The sequence below is a fragment of the Pomacea canaliculata genome, linkage group LG14 (genome assembly GCF_003073045.1).
Source record: "Pomacea canaliculata isolate SZHN2017 linkage group LG14, ASM307304v1, whole genome shotgun sequence".
NCBI lineage: Eukaryota > Metazoa > Mollusca > Gastropoda > Architaenioglossa > Ampullariidae > Pomacea > Pomacea canaliculata.
The window spans coordinates 2,534,468-2,556,810 of NC_037603.1; the positions used below are offsets into that span (position 1 = coordinate 2,534,468).

General features: G+C 42.4%; 1 protein-coding gene across 1 annotated transcript; it reads right to left on the reverse strand.

Moving 5' to 3' along the window:
* Window positions 1-173: 173 nt before the first annotated feature.
* LOC112555218 (myosin essential light chain, striated adductor muscle-like) lies at window positions 174-19,592 on the reverse strand. Its single transcript, XM_025223515.1, has 5 exons — window positions 19,036-19,592; window positions 2,704-2,850; window positions 1,720-1,887; window positions 1,428-1,514; window positions 174-1,121 (listed from the first exon to the last, which is right to left on the reverse strand). The coding sequence occupies exons 1-5, from the start codon at window positions 19,058-19,060 to the stop codon at window positions 1,078-1,080; spliced, it is 471 nt and encodes a 156-aa protein (XP_025079300.1). The 5' UTR covers window positions 19,061-19,592; the 3' UTR covers window positions 174-1,077.
* Between the last annotated feature and the right edge of the window lie 2,751 nt (window positions 19,593-22,343).

Sequence of the window (22,343 nt, forward strand, 5' to 3'; positions counted from 1 at the left end):
TGACTGGGATGTAAAACTTTGCCAAGCATATTTCAAATATTCGACAATAGTCACCGATTAAAGCCTCATAAAGTATGTCTCAAGCTTGAATTATAATAAAAGTAACTTAAAATAAAGGTCAAAGGTCAGCTTTCCAACAAACCACATCCACAACATTGGAAAAATCACAAACAGAAAATTCACAGATACTTTATTCACAAGTAATAAATCCACATCAGCAGGTAGAAAAGCTGTTACTGTTCTGTGACACGGTTTCTAATATACTGTGTACAAAGTGTATGGACACAATCAAACCAAAACAAATAAATAAAAAGAACTTTAGATTAATAATAGTAATAAATACTTGCTCCATTAAATCCAGTTACTCTCACAGACTGAGACACTTCTAAAGCCTTGTAAAGACACCTGGATTAAGATTCTTACATGCAAAGAGTTTTAAAGAAATATGAGTTCCCTTTATTGCATGAAGGACCCTAAATCCCAAGCGCCATTGGGTGGGATTGTCTTAAAAAATTAAAAGTACATCATAAGTTTCTCTCTCCCTGGCAACCCCGATCTCTCCTCTCGTCAATGAGAATGCTTCCAGGAGTGACAAGAATTCTACTCTAGATGCACACACGCCAAACAAAATGGTAAAAATGAAGAGAAAGCCACATGGTTCACTCAAAACTGTTGGAGCAGTGTGCCAAACTCGCTAATGTCCAGTAGTAAGCACTTTGATCATCTTTTGTGAACGGTGATAAGTCGAGTCAGGACCAGTAGATACAAAAATTTCGAAAAACTGTATTTTCAGAGTAAGCTTAGTGAGACTAAACTAATTTTTTTCGTTGCCTAAACTATTGAACAACTAGCCTTAACTTGAAATAAAAACTTTCCATTGCACCTGAAATGAAAGCAGATGTGGCTTCTGATCTTCATGAAGGTTTGATGGAAGCTAAGGGTTCAGCTAAGCCCCGATCCCCTCATCTCTATCTGAGCTTTTGAATTTTGTGTTCTTCCCCCCACTTCTGTGAATAAATCATCAGTTCTAATGTCCTCGTTGTAATAGTCCCTTGCTCTCTTGGAAATTCATTTCTTTTACTTAGCTTCTGGGGGTCCCGTCATCACTTTGTTGATAAAATCTGAGGAAAAATGACAAGCAAACATTCTTAGAAATAAAGGCGACAACTTCATTATGTCCGATAAAAATAAGAACAGTTTTTTTATTCATTTCAAATTACTATTTAAAAATTAAAAATTTGTCATTGTGTGATCATAAAACTAAGTAATCCATGTACAGCATTTCCCAAAAATTAGTTTATGTCCCTCTTTTCTCTTATGTATGTGTGTGTGACAGAGAAGAGATGAAAGTTTGGATGCAAAAATCTGTCGTCTGCCTTATCGGTGTTTCAACTATGTTACAGAGTTTACCTGTGTGTCACACATACCTGCATACTTGATGTTGCCCTCGAGGTCGATGGTGATGTCCGTGAGCTTCATGATTTCATCCACCTGTTCGTCAGTCAGTCGCTCACCTGTTGAAAAATAAAGTCAGTTCTCGTCCATGAGACACCGAAACTACAGACAGGCGCGCACACATACACAAAAAGAAGCTTCAAGCGAAATGATGGGTGCGTACTTTGGATGAATAAATGAAGAAATAAAGAAAGAATTAATTAATGGCAAAAACGAACAAATAAACAAGTAAATAAACAAACAAACAATGGGGAGAATGATTACCCATGGCCGTCAGAAGATGGCGGGTCTCGGCGGCGGAGATGTAGCCTTGTCCTTCCCTGTCAAAAGACTTGAAGGCTTCCTCGAAGTCCCTGTACGTGCCCCACTCCTTGACGCTCGCCATCTGGTTGAAGATCGCCAGGAACTCTTCGAAAGAATACTGCTTCTCTCCTGCCACATTGTCAACATCGTCATTAAAGTCGAGTATCTTCTTGAAAGCTGTTAATATGTTTTCGATAATCATCGTTGTCGGCCTCATCGGCAGCACCAACGGTCAAGTTTTTTTGTTTTGTTTTGTTTTTTCTTTTGTTTTTTGTTTTGTTTGTTTGTTTGTTGTTTTTTGGTTTTTTGTTGGTTTTTTTGCAATTTGCACCAAGTTCATACACAGCTGCTTCCAATCCCGTTTAAGGATTTTTCTAAAAGTCCTCATCTATAAGTTTTATAAAATAATATTGGGCATTATGTAGAAAATTTACAAAAAATACTGTAAACAAAACTCGCATGTTGCTGATAATAATCTGACACTGGGCTGACAGCCTCAGTTATGGAAAGGATGAGTGAGTGGATAGGGAAATAGTATAGGAGGAATAAAATGGATAGAATTTGAATCGAATGAAATATGATGGAGCTAGATTTTGGATGAAAAGGGATACTGAACTTGATGGGACTGGATGTTTCATAGAGCCGTGTGGAACTGGATATTGGATGGAATGGAATGGAACTAGGTGTCGCTGGATGTTTGTTCGATTAAATTTGTTGAATGAGATAAAAAAAACTGTATATTCTCAATATTGGATGAAATGGTATGAAATTGGATGGAACCTATGGAACTGGATATTTAATGGAATAGGGTGGAACCAGATGTCACTGGATATTGGAAGGATTAGATGGACAAACAGAAAGAAATTAATCTCTAACTAATCAGTGTGGCTGATTTTTCCAACGGCTAAAGGCTACATCATGGCTGCAGACCGTACTGGTTCTCACCTGGCTTAGTGGTTCCTCCCACGCTCTTGACCGTGGCCAGTGTGGGGTTCAAACCCACACACCGGAGCAGGTCACCCACCTTGACGGCGTCAATCAGGCCGTCACGACCGTCCCAGAAGTCGAAGAGATCGAACACATCGCGTACCTCTGCAACAGCCAGGGAGAGCAAAAATCAAAATCTCGCGAAATCACGTTTCTTATTTACAAGTCTGGCTTCAGCACAGCTACTGGTGTTCTTCTTATAAACATTTCACGATTATTCTTTTTACTATCATTCCTCTTTGTTAATTTTTCTTTTCCTATTTTAATTTTGTTTTTTTATTTCTTTTTATTACTTCCTTCTCTCTCTTTCTCATACACTCCACCAATTGCTCCCATCTCTGCTTGACCTCTTTTCTGTTCAACCCTGCATCCCAGCAGCATCCACAATTTAACATGTCATCACTTCAAACATTAATCTTATTCAACCACAACTGTACAATCATTGACAGCTTCACTGTCACCAAAAATAAAACCCACAATGAAGGGAGTGGATGGGTCAGATGGGGAAGGGGTTCAACGGATGCAGGTTCTATTACGTCACTGCACCTCCATGACTCCGTAAGGTTGAAGGTCGATTGACAATTTCGAACCTGAATAAGAAAGAATGAGGAAGCCCTCTGGACCACACGCAGTTATCACCAGGCAGACATCAGCCGTTGAATGGTTGGCAACAGAAGGTTGTAGGGGCCATGAAGTCCATCTCTATCTCACCTTCTATCAGACATCGCTATCTTCTAATGGAGTTATCAACTCTCGGCTGGTGACGTCAATGTTGGGTGCTGGCTGTTAGACTTTTAAATGTTTCCGCAACGTTCGCTCTCCCAAACCGTTGTATCCGGGTAGTTTATGTATTCCTTGCACGAATATTCATACGCGAACTCGTGTGAGGTCTTGACCTACGAGCCAATCAACGTTCAGGATTCAGGTAAGGGTGTGGATACCTTCTTTGTCACCTGTTCCTCTCTTGCAAACTCATTAAACACTGACGACACCTCTACATCGGGAAAAAATAAGTCTGACGATAATTTCAATTCACATTCCATAAAATATTCAGGTGGTAAAAAGAAGGGTCCGAGTTCAACAGTTGGAGGGGTCTGCCGGAGTCTGACAGAAGGGGTCTTCTGTCTTAAAACCAGTCGCTGAACGATACTGAAGAATCTCTGAACTCAAGCTAGTATGTGTGTGTGTGGGTGGAGGAAGGGAGGGAGGAAGTGGTCAAGAGGAGTTATGTACCCATTCCTGACAATAGGGTCGGTTGAAAGAACTTCACTTGCGCCACACGAATATCGAACCGGATCCCCTCAGAATGCTTCTTTACCAGGAAACATGGGTTTCAGAAGAAGAAGTAATTTCAAGTTGTCCACTGCAACTCTCTCTGTGTGTGTGTGTGTGAAAGAGAGAGAGATGGATGTATGTGAGAGAAAGATTGTGAAAGAGTGTATATATATATATATACAAGACATGTTGATGTGTGTTTGTGTGTATCTTAGAGAGAGATGGAAAGAAAGAGAGAATATATGTATGTGTCTGAGAGAAAGACTGTGAAAGTGTACATATATTTATATACAAGACACTTTGAAGTGTAAGAGAGAGAGTGTGTGTAGGTGTTTATGTTCATCCCGGTCTTCGTGTGCACAAAAGGAAGACTAGTTATGGCCGTGGGGCATCCAACAATAAGATGAGACGAACCACACTACTCAAGTTGGCAAATCGTGGAAGTTTGAATGGAAGCTTCCAGCAGGGAGGGTCGCCACCAGGAGGCTGCCATCACGTGCGTGACTGTAAGTCAGACTAGACGTGCGCTGGAGGAAAAGAGAGATAACGAAAGGTCTGGATACATTGTGGGTTTGTCGAGCTGGGCGCATCTGCTGGCATACTCAGAAACCTACCTCTTGGCATTTTCCAGAAAATATCTATCCTTTCACAGAATCTACCTACCGGCATGACCCAGAATCTACCAACGTAAAGCCAAAAATCTGTCCAGTGTCATGACCCAGAATGTATCTACCATCATGGCCCAAAGTCCTGGTGTTACATTAGTTGTGTATCCACCTTCTGACAATTTAATTTTCTAGCCGTTAGTTATAAGATATATTCGCTGTCGAGTTTGGTATGTACACAGAGGCCATGATTCGCAGCGGAAAAGCAGACTGCAGAGGTTGGTGTCTTGATTACTCCATGGCCCAAATAAGACTTCATACCTTGGACTTCAAAACAACATCGACAGACAGGTGTGGCTAGCCAGGAATGATGTACACGCCCATATCACGAAAGAGCGAAAGACAGAAATAAATAAAGGGCATGGGTTAACATTCTTTCTTTTTCTCTCTCTCTCTCCCCTCTCTCTGTGACTTTTAACATGGTCCCATCTGCGGATCTTTATGGAATCATTACACATTCAACTCTTGTATAATAATGAAAGCACCTTTGGTGTGTCAGGTGACCGGCCAACAGACGTCTGGCTCCGTCACATTCAATACATCGTTGTATATTGGGATGGAAGTGTGTTAATATGTAAATACTCCTTGGAGGTAGCGAAATAGTAAAGAACACAGAAAATATGTAAAGGACAGTGAGAGAGCATGTTTATCCTTTGTTTACATGAGTTCGTATACTTTAATTTACTTGACTACATACTCAGGTATACGCGAGGAGGCTGAAAGAAGGAAAGAATGAATGGATGAGGGAAAGAATTTGTTTCTCTTTTTTTCCTTTTTATTTTATGTTGCTGCTGCTGGTGGTTTTTTTCTATATTAGCTGCTATAAACCAACCATAGAGTTATGTGAATAATAGATACTACTTACAAAGATAGGAATGTGTGTGAACATGTATGTATATAATTTTAATCTCTCAATACCCCTTAGAGGGTATCAGAAATTTTTTTTTTAAATCTTGGTTGGGAAAAGGGGAATGGGGGTGTGACAAGATCAGAATGCCTCACCGCACTTGCATGACACAGTAGAGCGCCCCTATGTGCCGAACTTTATTTTCATCCATTCATTGCTCTCATTGAAGGTAAAAGGTAAAGATAAAGGTCATCCTCTAACCTTTTCAGGTCGTTGAGGGGTGAGGTGTTGGAGACCTTACTTTTCTCGGGGCAAGCGAGGGCTGTGCCCATCTGCTCTTCCTCGCTACCTTACCTTCCCCAACCTTCTATAGAATCAGGTAGCTGGGTGGACTGGGGGAACGTTTGCTGCACTAATCGGGCATTGAACCAGCGCGCTCTCAATTTGGACGCCAGCGCTCTAGCCACTCGACTATCTGCTTCCCAACAAGAGCAATCCGCCATCCACCCCTCCCCCATGTAACTCACGATTCTTCACGACCACTCAAAGACAGTTGCCAAACCTCCACCCGATTCTGTCAGACACGGGATGCTTTGTGCAGATTTGTACTTCGTTATTTATAGCATGTCAGAGGGCATCAGAAACCAGACTCCTCGAGTGCTTTGTCGTCTTACTTTCAGATGCCCTTCAAGCATCCTCATCTGCAGGCGATTGGTCGGCTGTGTCACGTGACTGTCTGACCCACACGCATGTAGTGTGGGCGTCGGCCAGAAAAAAAAGATAAAGTTTTTCTTGGCATCCGTTGGAGTGGCTATAACATTTACTATACAGTACAAATCTGCGTACATCTATACCAACGTAATTTTATTCCTCCAGAGAATGTGGAGAAAGAGAGAGGAAGGAAGGAGATGGATGAAGGTAACTGAGAATGCAAGTAAAGAGAGATCATGGGATCGATAGAAAACGATGGATGAGGATGGAGGAGAGGGGAGGATGACCAGGATATGAGGAAGGGGTGGTTGCTGGCTGGCTTTACAGGAAAGTTCCATCTCTTTAATCGCGAGCTCTGTGCCATTTCTTTTAATCTCTTTAATCCTAAACTTTGTGTCATCGCCAAACCCTTTATTTAACGGAACTATCTGTTTAAACGTCTGCTGGATGTCGAAGGACGAGACTAGAGAGTTTGGGGATATCGTGGGAGCCAGGGTGTTCTGTTTCACACTCTCGCCCGGTTTATCCGAAATGTTTGTCTCTTTTCTTTAGGAAGAAGAACAAGAATGCGTAGACGTCAGCAGCCAGGAGCATCTTTACCTGCAGCTCACTTGCAGGTGGGCGAGGCGCTGAGGTGTGTGGGTGGATGTTGTCGTGCTGCATGGCTACTGCTGCTGCTGCATACGTGCATAACTTCTATCTTTACGTTATGTTCTTCAAAGCACGTGGCTGACGACACTGTTCGACGAGGAGATAAAGGAACACAGAGGAAACAACTATCGTGCAATGCCCAGTCTTGCTCACCTGGAATGGGGTCGACATTGACGTCACTGACACTGCAGGAAGCGCCCTCTAACTTAGAGCTATCTTTTCCCCTTCTCACCCCTATCCCTACTCCTACCCTCCACGCCTCACCAGCCGTTTTGAACGATGACACCAAATACGAGGCGCAGTGTGTATGTCAAACGTCATGCGTCTCCCCTTTGCCCTAGACAAGTTGAACCACTCACATCGCGCGCGTGCGCGTGTGTGCTGTAGGCATGCAGGCTCCTCGTGAGTTATTTGGTTGCTTATAAGCGGGTAGCTCGTAGGTGAACAACAGATGAGTGAGGTGTAGGGGAGGGTGGGATGGAAAGAGTGCGTGGATAAGCAGAAAATACAGAGGAGCGATCGAGCTCGTAACGGGAGTGGCAGGAAGGAGAAACTGCAGGCAGTAAGTAAACCAACCTCCCCATTCCCACCCACCCCACCCCACCCCACCTCTTGCCTTCACGCTGCAGACACACTTACGTCACAAGAACCACCGGGCGCGTGCGTGAGCGCGTGCGCCACTGACGCAGTACAGAGACTGGGACCTGTGCCAACGGCGCCCCCTAGTGCTAACGACGTCGCAGGGCAGATAACTCGTCTGTTCACCATCCAGCACCTGCAGAAATATTTCTGCCAGCCTACCTGAGGTGAACCCTACACCCTGGAATTTCTTCTTTTCGTGTCTGGCTTTGCTGCAGGCGGCTCGTGCAGCAGAATAGGAAAAGCAATGCATGCTGGGTTGGGATGGGGAGGATGGGTGGGATGGTACGGGGGAGAACTATGCGTTTGCGGAGACGGTCTTTGAAGGTCTAAAAGGTAAAGGTGAAGGTTTCTTGGACTAGTAACTGTGGAGGAATGAACAATACTGTCTTAAATGTAAATGATAAAAAAAAAAAAAAATTGTGAGCACCATGAAATGTTTCTTAGCTTCGAAAACAGAAGGGAGCAGGAGAGGCGTGGTCATTGGTGCCCTCAGCTATGCAGCAGAATCTTGATCAGTTTTTGGTTTTTCTTGGTTTGAGATCAAAAGACTCCACCTGCCAACCCACCATTTGGATACCTGCCACAGAATGATCAAAGAAGAAGGGTTGTCCACGCCTTCAAGGACGGAGAACCCTTCAGAGTTGCAAGCCGCTGGCCTATGGATCACTTTACCATCCCTTTCGCTGGCCCAGTTCCTAGATTGAGCAAAATTAATTATGCCTGCTGCCTCTGACCTAGCCCTGCCCCTCCAATCCACCCGACTTCATACTAGACTAAACGTGAATGGCTGCCACCATGTTAAGGACGAATATCTGAACCCACAATGCAAGGTGATTGGACTTCATTTCTTTTCATTGTCTACACATGACCCCTTCCTCCCACACGCCCACCACTCAACTGCCTATATTTTATGGTCTTTTTAGTGGTTTTCATACTTTTCTGAATCCCATAAAACTTTCGCTTGTCCATTTTCAAGAGAGTCATTCCCTGTTGCGGTCTCTGGATTTTAATTTGTTAACATCTCTCCAGGAATATAAGAAGAGTATTGACGGCCTAATGTAAATGGCCAAGAGGCGAAGCGAGTCGTTTTGCAACATTAAGACAAGATTTAGAGTGTTAATTTGGATGTGAGGAGTTGAATGGGAGTATGGATGTGTGGGAAGTCTCTAACATGTGAGATTTCTGCGATCTATTTATACTTAGATATGATAGAGAAAAACTGCAGAATCCCGCATTTCTTAAACATCCGGTTCCTGGCGTGAATCAAGTTATGAAATGTGCTCGAAGAAAGGTCTCCTGAGAACAGCAAAAATTCAAATTCTAAAGCTACAACATCAGAATATCCGAACGATAATGACAGCAATTGCTAACTACCATGAACTCAGCTATAAATACCAGCTTCCTATGTTTTTATCCTTTTACCCTAGACAATAATAACGCTTCACTTATGCAAAAAAAAAAAATGCCACCCACTGTCTCCAGTACAGAGACAAATTCATTCATTAATTTCAACAAAAGACAGATTCGATGATAGGTAGACGATTGGACGATTGCTTTGCCCTAAAAAAAAAAAAGCAGCCTCCTCCCCATTAAGCACAAAACATCCGGCGTGGGTGGAGAATTGTTTGGTGATGCCAGCATCCGGGTGAAGCTGTCTATTCTTACTGAAGTCCAGTGCTCGTAACATTTATATCCATCTTAGTGCCATGGGAACATGAAGCCCTATTTTGAGAACTAAATTAAATACGCATGCGTGTATGTGTGCGAGGGTGCTTACATGAGACATGCATGCACACACGCTGACATGCGCCAGTTTGGTTTTTAATGGACACAGAGAGAAAATGCAGACAGCGTCAATGGCTAATGTTAAGCAATTCGCTTTTTAAATTTTTTTTAAGTTTCTTTAGCCTTTCCCTTGCTTCTCTCCCCACACTGGCAGTCTGCCATATGGCAAAATCTTGAAGCCAAACGGAAAAGCTGCAGCCAGACACAGGCCAGAAGTAGGCATCTGTCCTGACGGCTGTTACCTTTCGCAGGGAGGGAAAAAAACCAACCTGTAGCACCGAGCCTAGCTGAACAGAACATCGCAGTTAACCAAACATCTTAAAGAACAAACTGTTTAGCTGCTTGCTTTGTGTCAGTCTTACAGCGAGAGTCTGTCTGTCGGTCTGTCCGTGCACCTGTCACAAGTTGTCCAAGATGTTGTTTTACTCCGGGTGGATGCTTACAGGGAGAACCACCAACCAGTCAGGGAGCTAAAGGTTATCTGTTCACCTTCAGTGTCCGCACGTGCTGGCAGGTAGAGGATCCTGCATTCTTTCTCTTCCTTATTTGATGAAGAGGAAACTTCACTTACAGAGGAGCAGCCTCAGGGCTGGTTTGCATATGAGGTCTTAAATCAGACTTGATGTTCAGTCCCAATTTTTCGGCCTAATTTCCAAAAATCTGGTATGAATGTCAATTCTTAAGCAGCCAGTCTCACGTGGGAAGTTGATTATTCTGATAAAACTAGAGGTCAACTCGTCCATACTTTCCTTAACAGATCCTAATGTGTTTTAGTGTATTTACTAGTATGGTGTGTCTTATATGGAAAGGATGATTTTCGCAATTTAAAAAAAAAATCCGCTAAAAAAAGTTGTGTCTTCAATGAAACATTTCTTACGTCTTTAGCCAAACTTTTGAAGAAACTTTTTTATTCGCTTGTTTTGATGTTCTGAAAAAACCTTAGTGCAAAAAAAACAACAACAACAAAAAAACAAAACAAAAAAAAAACGATACACGAAAACCCATTTTTCTGCTTCTTTTAACCTTTTTTTTCCTTTAAAAAATTCAATGTCATTGCTATTCTGTGAAAGATTGTGGATGTAATTTCATTCCCTTTACGAGCGTTCAGTAAATGTGTATGCATGCATGTCCCAGGTAGGCACTCTCGCACGGAAGCACGCACACATACACACGAAATATATTGGACAGGCAAGTCTAGTGAACTACACCACCAGACTCCACGATAGCATAAAAGTAGGGAACACATATGTGTGTGTGTGTGAGAGAGAGAGATAGTAAGAAAGAAAAACAGCTGCAAACGTTTGCTTTGTATCACTTTAATCACCCCCTAGTTTTCCACCCCACACACGTTTTTTTTTTTTTAATTAGACCAAGTGCCGAGAAGAAGTTTATGACCGTTATATCCCCTGTTTATTATTCAGAAGTAGTTTTCCCATGACAGTGCAGAGAGATGATAATTGAATTTCTCTGTCCCGATGCAGGAAGCCAGAAAGAAATATGTCCGATCCCAATGAAACAAATAATTCCCTTGACAAATAATTTGGAAACTGTTCGTCTGTAACCACAAAGCCTCGGGAAAAAAAACCCTCTCTGCAAGGGAGGGTGCCTGCTGACTGAGTTTTGTACCTTTCATAAGAAACATGTGCACTAGTGCAAACACCAGTCAATTTATTAGAGAGGGATGCTTGTAAAAGTTTAGAGGTTTGAACTGCTTTGAACTGCACATCTCACCAAGAAATTTTTTTAATTCCGGTGTAAATCACACGATTTTCCAGGACTATTCTGGAAGTTAAAATTTTGTATCCAGCAGTAAGGTGTTTTAGTCATTTAATTTCTTTCACACCAGATTGTATTATTAATTATAGATTTATGTTATTGTTTCGGTAAGGTTTCATTTGACCCTTTCATAAAAACATATCTTCTCAGATTTTTCGAACCTCGTTGTAGAGAGCAGTTGTTGTTGTTGACTTTGAGAGGGAAATTCAAAGTGTCAATACATAAAGGTGATTTTATAATGTGATGGGAACAAGGATCTGTGGAATATGTTGTGGGGTGTACAGTAGTATCGCTGACGATTGTACAATAGACCAAATGGAGTGGACTAACGGCCATAACGTCAGAGGTGATCATTTAGTAGAACAGCGCGTTGACGGTACCAAGGGACAGCATCGTACCAACAGCGCAGTGGGTTACGTTTTCCTTTCAATTCGTGCAACTACGACCACCACAACCACCCATCATGTCCTTAACCTTCCTTGGGGATTGAACCTCAATCGTCAACAGTGTACAGTAGTGATCACCGGATTTAAACACTTTTTGGTTGGGTGGTGAGGACCAATAAAACAACAGGAAAACATATATATAAATTAGATATAAAAGGGGAGGAAGTCGTACCAGACAACTCAGATTTTTGTTTATCTCCCTTGGACTGCCATTATCTCTGTACTAATCTTGGAAACACATAAAGTGGGATCTACGCCAACTTGGGTAATTGGTGTCCCATTTTAAAAAATAACCTAAAATTAAAAAAATTAATATAAAAATCAATCATCTTCAGCTTGTATTGTATTTAAATATCTTGTAATGGAAGTACAAGTGGGGAAGAGGGCGCCATTACTGGGTAGCGTGTTTGGCGTCTTATCTCTCGACAGTTTGGAGTTTCTTTGCACATCCGGAAATTAAAGGCGGTTTTTTGACTTGACATATTCAACTGAGCTATGAAGATTTAATCCTCTTCTCTGTCTTTAGTTCATTTCTTGAACTTTCATAGCGCAGGGGGAATCTTGATAGACTGTTAAACAGTTCTTAAAGGTTTAGTGAAGGGTTTTGTAAATAAGCAGAATATTATTTTCCCTAATAGGGGACAAGGGAATACTACTCTTAAATACATGCTTTCAAGCATTACCATCCACAGAAAGAGTCAACAACACTAAAGTGAACATTGTCAGTGTTACGCCCAATAGAAAACCTTATCTGTGCTTGACTGAAGTTTTATAGAGTACCTAACTCTAGATAAGAGCAATCGTGTACCATGGTAGTCAAAGATGCTCACTCTTTATATATTTGAATGATATTTCTGCAAAATTTCGCAGTAAATCACAAGTAGTCGGTATCAAGAATTTTATTTTGTAACCACTTGACTTCCGGAAAAATGTCGTTAAAACAGCTGATGTGCGCTAGTAGAGACAACATTGAACCTGGGCAAGTCACTTCGACCAAAAACTGTATCAGCCTATCTGAGTGAGATCGATCCCTGCCATGACTATACTGTTCCACGTAAAACCATATCGTCCCAACATCGAAAGTCAAATCGACCCAGGCCCAGGCTAAACGAATGCTCGAGGAGTAACACGTGTTTCATATTAATGGAATGTCTGCATTTGCATTTATAAGAAACTCTCAACTCAAGAATAATGACAACAAAGGCATTTTAACATTGATTTTAGGGAAATTCACGATTGTGCAATTTTAACAGAACGTCTTTAAACGGAACATTGAAAAATTAATGAAGACCGAAGCTCTTTCGTCCAAAAAGAAAAAAAAACAGATTTAATTGCGTTATGCGCCATCGTGATTTGTTCTCTGTGTCTTGTCAAGTGGCCATTAATAAGATGGTGGATGAACTTGTAAGAACAACACATGGCTTTGTTTGTAATATTTAATGTCAATAGCGTCTTCTGACATAGAAGATCGAATCGTCTTGTGAGCCTGGATCGATCAGACTTTGGGTGTTGGGACGATATGGTCATGGTGAGGTCGATTCGATTCAGGAAGATGGTAGATGGAGCGATGTGGCTGGGTCCCAATAACCAGTGATGTATGAAAGAATTTCTTTTAAAATGTACTTCATTTATTTAATGTGATTTCTGTGAATAAAATCGTAATTTAGGATAAACAATCCGCCAGAAACAGTCCAGTTTAAAATGTCTTTATTTTTTAACACGTGACTTCTGAACCAGTAACAGAATTCAAACTGTCAAACTTAAGATTTAAAAAAAACTACAATTTGCTGCATTTCATGGGTACGCCTAGATGTCTTGTGTCCTATTCTGGGTATAAGAGGGGGGGTTGGAGGGGGAAGGGGCTTCACAAGTTCGGTATTTGTCTTCTCTGGTCTTCGTCTCTATTTCTATCCCGTTTGCCACCAAACCTTAAGTCCCATTTACTCATATCGGTTTCTTCTGTCTTTTTTCGTTGCATCTGCTTTCTTGAGGTTTCTGGACCTGCAGCTTGTAGCCACAAAGCGATACAGGAAGTTCACAAATCTTGCTATTGTTTTCATAAAAATATGGATCGACTGACGGAAAGACAGGTAACAGCAGGAAAAAAATGCATCCACGAACATTTTTGGTACACACTTTCCCCTTGCGCACCTCATCATATGCAGACGATCAGAGAGAGAGAGAGAAAGAGATAAATACATTTCGGACAACATGGATAGGTGGGAAGACAGAAAAACACAGAAATGTGAAAAGAAACATTTCCAGATGTCCTCTTTCCTTCTTTGTCATGTGGCATCACATAGCTCAGACTTTAGACCAGTGAAAATGCATCCTTGAGGGATAAAGAGGGAGACACATCGTTGCCCTGTTATTGCCTTTATTGCAAGAAGTTTTCCCTCTACCAGCAGGTCGGCGATATCTTTACACATGATATAGTAGGTTCACCCAGACGATGCTGACATCCTTTTGACTCCTGAGCAATCTTTTTCCATCTTTATCACTATTATTTTCGCTCCTTTCAGCACGATCGATGGATAACGGAGTAGACTTAATGAAATATGTCAGGATCTTTGAAAACAAAGCTGTTTGCTTGCAGTAGCACGTTGATCACGTGACCACCTCTCAGGGTGGAGGGGTGGGGTGAAGAGAAGCAGGAATTAATTAGCTGTCTGATTCCTGAACTTTCTGTTCTCGTTTGCCACGAGGTTTGACGAGGCTGTGCATGGGTTGTGTTTGTCCTAACACTCACATGGTTTGGAAGTATGACTGCCGAGTTAGTACGGGAATGGAAAAAGGCAGAATGCTGACTGGATTCAGGCTGGGGTAGAGAGGTGGCAGGTTGCAAAGAAATAAACAAAAACAAAGAAGATAGGAATAATTGTGACTGGTAAACAGTGGGTGGCAGTTTTGTGAACAGTGCAGGTCAAGATATCCAGGCCAGTCATTTAGCCATCAACATTCTCTGGGAAAAGGATGTGATTTCGTAAAGGCACATTCTAGTAATCGGGTATCCATCGCAAACAAGAGGCGCTTCAACTGAGGAATAAACTCAAAAGTTCCAAACCTGTGCATAAAAACTAACATCAAGGTAAACGAGAGATTGGTAGGAGGAGGAATGAGGAGGTATAATGTGCTGGTGAAAAAACGGGTTGAATGCCGGAAGTTGGGGGTGCGAAGAGGAAAGAGGAGATTGTGTCTCAAGTTGTGGGAGGCAAAAAGAACAAACTTGGGATGCATAACAGATAGTCCACGTCCCTTTCACTTCTAAACCTAAGCTATGAACCTCTTAAGATTCCAGATGTGCCAACTGTAAGCGCCCTCGCAAGTGGTTAACATGTTTATGCGTTGACACCGACTGGAAATAGTTGATAAGGATGGGAAGCTATGAGGTATGCAACACTCGTGCAGTCTGAGCCAGACGTACGCTCCCTCCAACAGGGAAAATCAGTTCCTCCATAAGTCATCCTCCACATCTCCACAGACCACTAAATTTCACCACGACACTGTCATGCATTGGACCCCATAATCTAGCCTCAAGTCGCATCTTTATACTACGACCCTGTCCTGACCATGATCATGCATAACATGTCTGTATTTATTTCGTGAGTAAGTGGGTACTTCTGTTGTAGAAGTGAGCGTGTCTGTTATATGTGAATATTGGTTCACAGTTGTTGGTGAGTCAGTTTACTTCTATCACTTTTGTAAGGCGATGTTAACAAATCGTTGGAAAAGCGCTACATAAATGTACATTATTATTATTATTATCTCCATCACCCTGCTTATTATCTTAGTTTTTTTAACAGTTAAATAAGCTCTGTGACTAAAAGTAGACTTATTACAGTCTATTGGTAGTCCATGACAAAGACTAGTGTAAGTCTAAATGTATCTCTTGTCCCTGGGCAGTGGTGTAGGAAGATGCTCGACTCTAGGGTAGCCAAACTTCATGCTGACTGAACGAAGTTCATATTCTTGCCTTAGTATTGTTTTAAGGGAGGAGCTGCCCGCCACCCCGGTTCCTATCCCACTGCTGGGTTTACTTTAGATGCCGCCTTATAGTGTAAATTATACTTTGATTAAGATTCTGGGAGGTGATCTGAGATTAATAAAACCACTCTGAACTTTTTTCCACCAGAAGAATTTTTTCCCACAATCATAAAGGCCTTACTGAGCAGCAGAAGGAACGGGGAAAGTTTAACGAACTCTGTAAACCTGGGAAGTAAAAGAGATGTCGGATCCATACTGCTACCGACACGATCAAGCTTGTCTACAGACTAATAAATATTTTCAAAAACTCTTCGCCAGACTTTTAGACTCGACTGCGCGTGCGCAGAAAATATAGTTTCGTTCCTGATATTCCTTACTTTCCGTCACATAAATATTTCTTTCAAGTTTCGTGTGCGCAGCATCTCATACTTCTCTGCCTACGAAAGCACTTGACACCAAGTCAGTGTTACTGCAAGGTCATCTTGTTGATTCTTCCACCATTCCCGGAGCCTATCATAAGTAAAAGTAGGTCAGGTGTATTTTAAGATCTATGGCCTATCTCTGAAATTCTGAAGCTGGTTATGCGAATGAAATTGCTGCAAGTAGAGAGCATCGGCTGACAGATATTGCGGTAATTTCTGTAATGATTGACATGATGCAGGCTGGGGCTCTGATGGGGAGGTGGATACTAGGAAGCCACTCGGTGGGTTAGTCAGAAGACAGGAATGCACGTGTGTGTGTGAAAAGAGAGGGCTGCGCGCGCACACAGAGAGCGAGAGAGCACGCGATGCCAGAAATATCTTAATGTACCCGGTCCGTAGCCGACAAGACAAATACATTTCTGTGTGGCAAAGATGACGGTGAAGCCTCGCCAGAACAAGGGAGACCACCTTGATGTCAGCACGCAGCAAGCGGTCAAAGGGACGCAACTCGGCGCCTGTCAGACTGCTACTCGCACCAAAATAGCAGCCGTTGAGCTCTGCTGGAATGTTTACGGCTGTAGTGTTGTTGGAGTTTTTTTGGGGGGGATTTTTTTAACCTATTGATGCCATCCTTTTTTCACCAAACTCTCTCTACCACCATAAGACATTTTGAGGAAGGGAGAGAAGGGGAAGGTCCATACCCTAGTGAAGGTTTCTCCTTACACTCATATTCTTATTCTCCACGCTCTTGTAACGGACGGATGTCATTACAGCTAATAAATAGTCATGCTACAAGACTTCCACCCGACTCCTCTAACTCCATCCCACCCGTCTAGACAAATCAAGTGCGGATGCTCCTCGACTTACGATATGATTATGTCCCAATAAATCAATTGTAAATTGACAGTATCGTTAATCAAAAAAATGTTTTTAATGCACATAAATTACAGAATTTCAAAGCGTAATATAAAACACTTATATTAATTTACTGCTGGGCACTAATCACTTTATAATAAACAGTTGAATATCTCATATATAACAATCCTAATTCAAAATTTGAGGTACGGTTTTTGCTGAAGGTTTCGCACCCGTAACTCGGGAATTTGTCTGTACAAGATTTCGCTGTAAAACTCACCTCCAGTCAGAGAATTCCTCTATCATGGCAAAGCACTACAATTAAACAACATTGTGCAAATCTCGGTTCTCAATGCCTACAGCCACCACTACTCTCTCATACATTTTGTCCTCATCCTACGCGCTTTATGTACTCTCGAGCATGTACTCTGTGGTAGATTTCTAACCTAGACCATCTACAATGACTTTGATGGTTCTGTATCAAGAACATCTTCCCTGTACCCCCAGACACCCTTAATTATAGTAAAATGAAAAGTGGTTGACCAAAAGAAACCTGACGAGGATCAGCCGAGAAAGAAATGAATAAAGTGAAGAAACAACATGACTAAATATGCTGCTGACAGATTAAAAAAAAAAAAAGCAACTGAGGTCTCTAGTATATGCCTCATGTACCATCTAGGAATGAAAAGAACTAAGTAAGAAGTACTTTTATCACGTGAACAACATTTTGAGGAGGCGAAATTTTCAAGGATTCGGATAACGAGGTCTCCACGACCTTTCATGACGAATGGTGCGTCACATTGTTTGGTGATAGTAACAGTTACAGTGTGGAAAATCAACAATTACACACAGGCAAATCGCCATATCCAGCCGTGCCAAACCGGCCAGTACACCTTGAAAAACCAGCAAAGACTCCCAGGCAAATCAAGAAATCCACCCAGGCAAATCCATCAGCTCTCACCAAATGAGGTCTCACCTAATCTGCGCCTAAGGCAAGCGGTAATAAATATTAGACATTAACAATAATTTCTATGCAAACCACCTTTCAGCGTCTTCAGGCCCTAAAAAATAGTTACAGCCACTAACTGTAGTCATTCAGAACTGACATGTTCTCTTCCTCAACTGGTGTATTATCCATATAAAAGTAAAGAACTTCATCTTTTAATGTTGTAATCCGCGACCCATTGTGGTGATGGTGGTTGTGGGGTGGTTGTAGTGGTTGTGGTGTAAAGAACACTTACATCACACACTTTCCCTCTTTGAAGCGACCCAAATGCACTTCACAAATGAGTACAACACAAGATTGTTGGAATAGAAGAGTTAGGATACGATATCTGTGTGGCATGAAAGACATGTGGATGCCCAGATTTATCCATTCAGCCGTATTGCTCTTGCACACTTCAGAATATCTAACACGATTCACGTCGGTAATCCATAATAATGTTAAAGGTGATGATATTACATATTTACATATGTATTCAGCAAGTTGTTAAGTCCAAGCCGAAAGAAGAAAAAGTTGTTTATTCCTACGGTCTACTCACGGATCACAAGATTGCACAAACAAGCAATTTTTCCTTCCTTTTTAACGAGCCTCAGACCCGATTTTTCTCGACACACAATAACAGCAAAGATTACATGTACGAGTACAAATATTCTGCGTACAATTCATCCAACGAATTCTGCTGGACAAAGCTCCTCGACAGCTCTCGCTCATCCATCCCCATCCCCGAGTCTCCACCCCACTCCTTCTCTCTATCTCCTCACTGCTGCGTTCCACTTTCTTCGGCTATTCCATCGAGTGTTGGGTGTAGACTAATACAGGTAGAGAAGGTTCGAGAGTAAGGCCCGGAGGAATCTCCCTGAATACACACATTGCCGCTATCGACCGGTCCTCTTTGAGAAAGCACCGTTAGTTTGTTCCTTGCAGCAAGAAAGAGGGATGCAGAGAAGAACAGGCAGGGAACAAGTAAATAAAAAATGGTTAATAAAAAAGTGTCGTGGGTGGTTTTGGGAGGTGTCGGGGGAGTAGGGGTAATGGGCTAACGGAAAGAATATTTCAGACCCAAGTCAAAACTCAGGTGATAAACGTTTGGGTAGTGGGGTTTGGGGTCGAAACGAAAAAAGGGTACATTTTTTTCAGACCAAAACTGGCCAACATGTTAATCCAACATAACAACAAACATAATCGGAGTCATTAGTATTCATGCATCGATCTCTTCGGGTGCACTTACCTTCCAGCTCTTCGCGGTTCGCCATGGCGGGTGGTTGGTTGGTAGAGGATGCAGGTGCGAGGAGGGCTCGGGTAGGAGAGGAGGAGCGGGTAGATCAGAAAAGGTGTGAACGGGCGGAGGTGGTCACACACACAGGAAGGTGGAAGGGGAAGAGGTCAAAAATTGAAGGGAAAAAATTAGGAACACACGACAAAGAAGCAGTCGAAATGTTAAATTCACGACTCAAAGTCAGGTCGACGCCTCCTCTAGATACAACAGAATGACCGACCCTTTCTTCTTTTTTCTTTTTCACCCGGACAACCTCGAGAAGAAAGGTGGTCCTGAGAGCCGCTGGCTTTTAAATCCCACGGATTAGGTTTTAAAGGGGTGAGAGGCAACTAATCCGCCGTCTTGATCAGGTGCGGGTGGGAATGACTTCTGGTTCGCGGACCTTCTGACCGAAGTGTACAGAACCAGGACTGCGGCGAAAGTGAACGATGCTGCAGTTGGGCTCTTCTTCTGCTGTTCCTACTGCTGCTGCTGCTGCCGAACGAGAGAGATCCGGGGGCTGCATGTGTCAGATCTTGCGGAGGTGTGGAGCGGAGAGGGGTATAGAGGGTGGAGGGGTGGGAGGCAAAGGTGAACACACAAGGAGCGCTTAGGACGAAAAGGAAAAGCCATGCACGGGGTGCCGCAGGGGTGCCAGCCAGAACTGCAGCAGCCACAGAGCTAACCGATGCCAGACGCAGATAACAGATTCACCTCACCAAACCCCTTCACTGATGAAGCTCTGTTGTGGCATGCGAGCTCGAAGTCCCTAGCAGGCATTTTTGCCCCCAAGAAGAGGTAAGGGAAGGGGAAAAAATAGGGAGCGATAAGAACGGAAATGTCAGGTGAGTCTCTTCCAAGTCTAGAGAGAAGTGGCGGGCGTCGGAAGGTGACTTTTTTTTTACCTGAAGGGGGGAGGGGGAAAATCTAAGTAGCAAAGTCAGGTATACAGAGGAGGAGCTAAAGATGTTTGCTCAGGTAGGCAACACGTGTGATAGAAGCAGCCACTGGAATCGCATGTGCACATGCACCAAGGCAGTTAGTTCTCTCCCTCTCCCCCATCCTTACTACTGCCCTCACCAACCTGATACCCCTATTAGTGACTCGATAATGGACGTAGAAACTACGCTGTTGTGATGTAGTCTGAATAGGTTAACATTCTCTCCCCCTCCACTCCATCTCCCTTCCCCATTCTTGTACGCCTGCCATATACATATATACACTTAGGGAAACGAGCGAAGATGAAAGAATTGTCTGATGACCCTGGTTCACATCTACGCCGTTAACAAACCTGTAATCATGGCGATAATGATGTTAATATGTTGACGTTACTGGCGATGTCTTCCTCGTCCTCCGTAGATAATTTTCATTTACAGAACTGTATAAGATTATTCCATAAAGTGCGATGCTAGTAGCATCAGTGATATGTCGTGTATTAATGTCAGTCATAGCAATAGTAAAACTGTCTACAATGGCAAGTAACTTAAAAGATTTGCATCTTGCATTAGAAAGCAAACGAAAAATAGATTCTTTATTATGACCAAGGCCTAACCTCTCTTCAATCTTTGGTTTAACTCAAAAAAAAAAAAAAAGAAAAAAAAAAGGTTGGTGGAGAGAAAGAAAAACTCAACAAGTTGCCACCAATCTATCATAGGCCTGACTGTCAGTGGTAATTCATACATATTTCTAGCGATTATGAATGTGATACCGCAGAACAAAATGATTGTATTCTGTTATGCAAACCTCGTCCCATCGTACAATTTCATCAAAACGCACGTCAAGTCTCGTTGAAAATTCCAAACTTTTGTCAAGTAGTCTACATGGCTTCGCAAATTTTTAGGATGGTAAATGTTTCATGAGTGCTTTTTGGCTGTCATGCTGACAAGAAAGGATTAAAAAAGAAAAGACTGCAGGCCTCATTTCCACCTATGAATACTTCTGCCATCCATCTCCTTGCCAGGTCCCTTTACTTCTGTGCTTTGTGCACTAATGCACTAAAAAGCGCTCGTTACCAACTTTGGAGCTGGAGCTAACCATGTGAGGGACACGGAGGGGCATCAGGCCGGTGTCGGGTAACTCTGGGTTCAGACGATAGTTGCAGGCAGCGGAGGAACTTTTCGTGGTTCGACCCTACGGTGTAATGTGCGAGCTGTATTGCAGCAAAGGGAATGTATATAGATGTTGAGAGAGAGATGGGGGTTTAGAGAGGGGAAAAAATAAGGCAAGGGCAAAGATTCTCCAAGTCTCCTGCGCAGAAGACTTGAAGCACGCTCTCTGTGTACCTGACAAGTCGACCGGATACAAGTTCTGCCAACATGTTTGTAGTTGTAAACAGTTTGTGGATTACTCTCTGTCTGGCATCAATATCTAGGTCTTGTGACCTTTCAGGTTTTATGATAAATTACTTAGGAATCTTGACCTCTTGCAGAATAAAGACAAATCGGTTGTCGGACAGGAAAATGTTATCATTTTATGCGGCCAAAATGACTTGCTTTACACCTAAATTTATAAATGATTTACTTTTGAACGACACAGAATTCTTCCCTGAAAAGAATTCTGTCATGGGCTTCCACCCTACCCTACTAAATATGAAGAAAAATGTGGCAGCTGTGTTTGATGTAATTACAGTGAGATGGTGAAAAGAATGCTATTATTGTCGGGCTTCATTATGCATTCATTTCGAGTACAAAGATTCTCAGTCGTGATCCATGGACGAGCCTTGCAAACAAAAAAATAAACAAGCACACACACACACCTCTAGTGATCCTCCTTCCTGGAATGAGAGAACAGCTGTAATTGCCGTCTATACCACAATTCCCTTATGTCCCCTCCAGGGACGAACACAGGGATGCAAGCAAGAAAACCCTGATCCTTGTCATATGATGGAAGAAAAGTACCTTAAAGAAGCATGGATACGGGCTTACCCAGATGGGTCAGCGATGGACACCATCTGAAATGGAAGAGCTGGGAGTATACATCCAGTACCCGATGGACACACGGTAGCCATAGCAACAGGCTCTCACTGCACTTACTAACTACAGAGCCGAAGCTGAAGCTCTGAAAAAGTAGTCTGAGACTTACAAGATGTCCTGTCTGTGCTGCAACAATAACCGGACTACCTAAACTGACAACAGCACTGAGAAATATTAATTACCTAAAGACGGTACTACAGTGGATACCCTCACACTGTGATATTGAAGATAATGAGCAGGCTGACAGAATGGCAAAACTAGGAGCTGAAGACAGGCAGAACACAAAAAACAAAGTCAACCTAACTTAGA

Coding starts and splice junctions, on each gene's coding strand:
- LOC112555218 (XM_025223515.1), bottom strand. CDS start 19,060: ATGGCGAACCGCGAAGAGCTGGAAG. Junction 2,851..19,035: donor GAACCGCGAAGAGCTGGAAG/GTAAGTGCACCC, acceptor TGGCTGTTGCAG/AGGTACGCGATGTGTTCGAT. Junction 1,515..1,719: donor CCATCTTCTGACGGCCATGG/GTAATCATTCTC, acceptor ATTTTTCAACAG/GTGAGCGACTGACTGACGAA.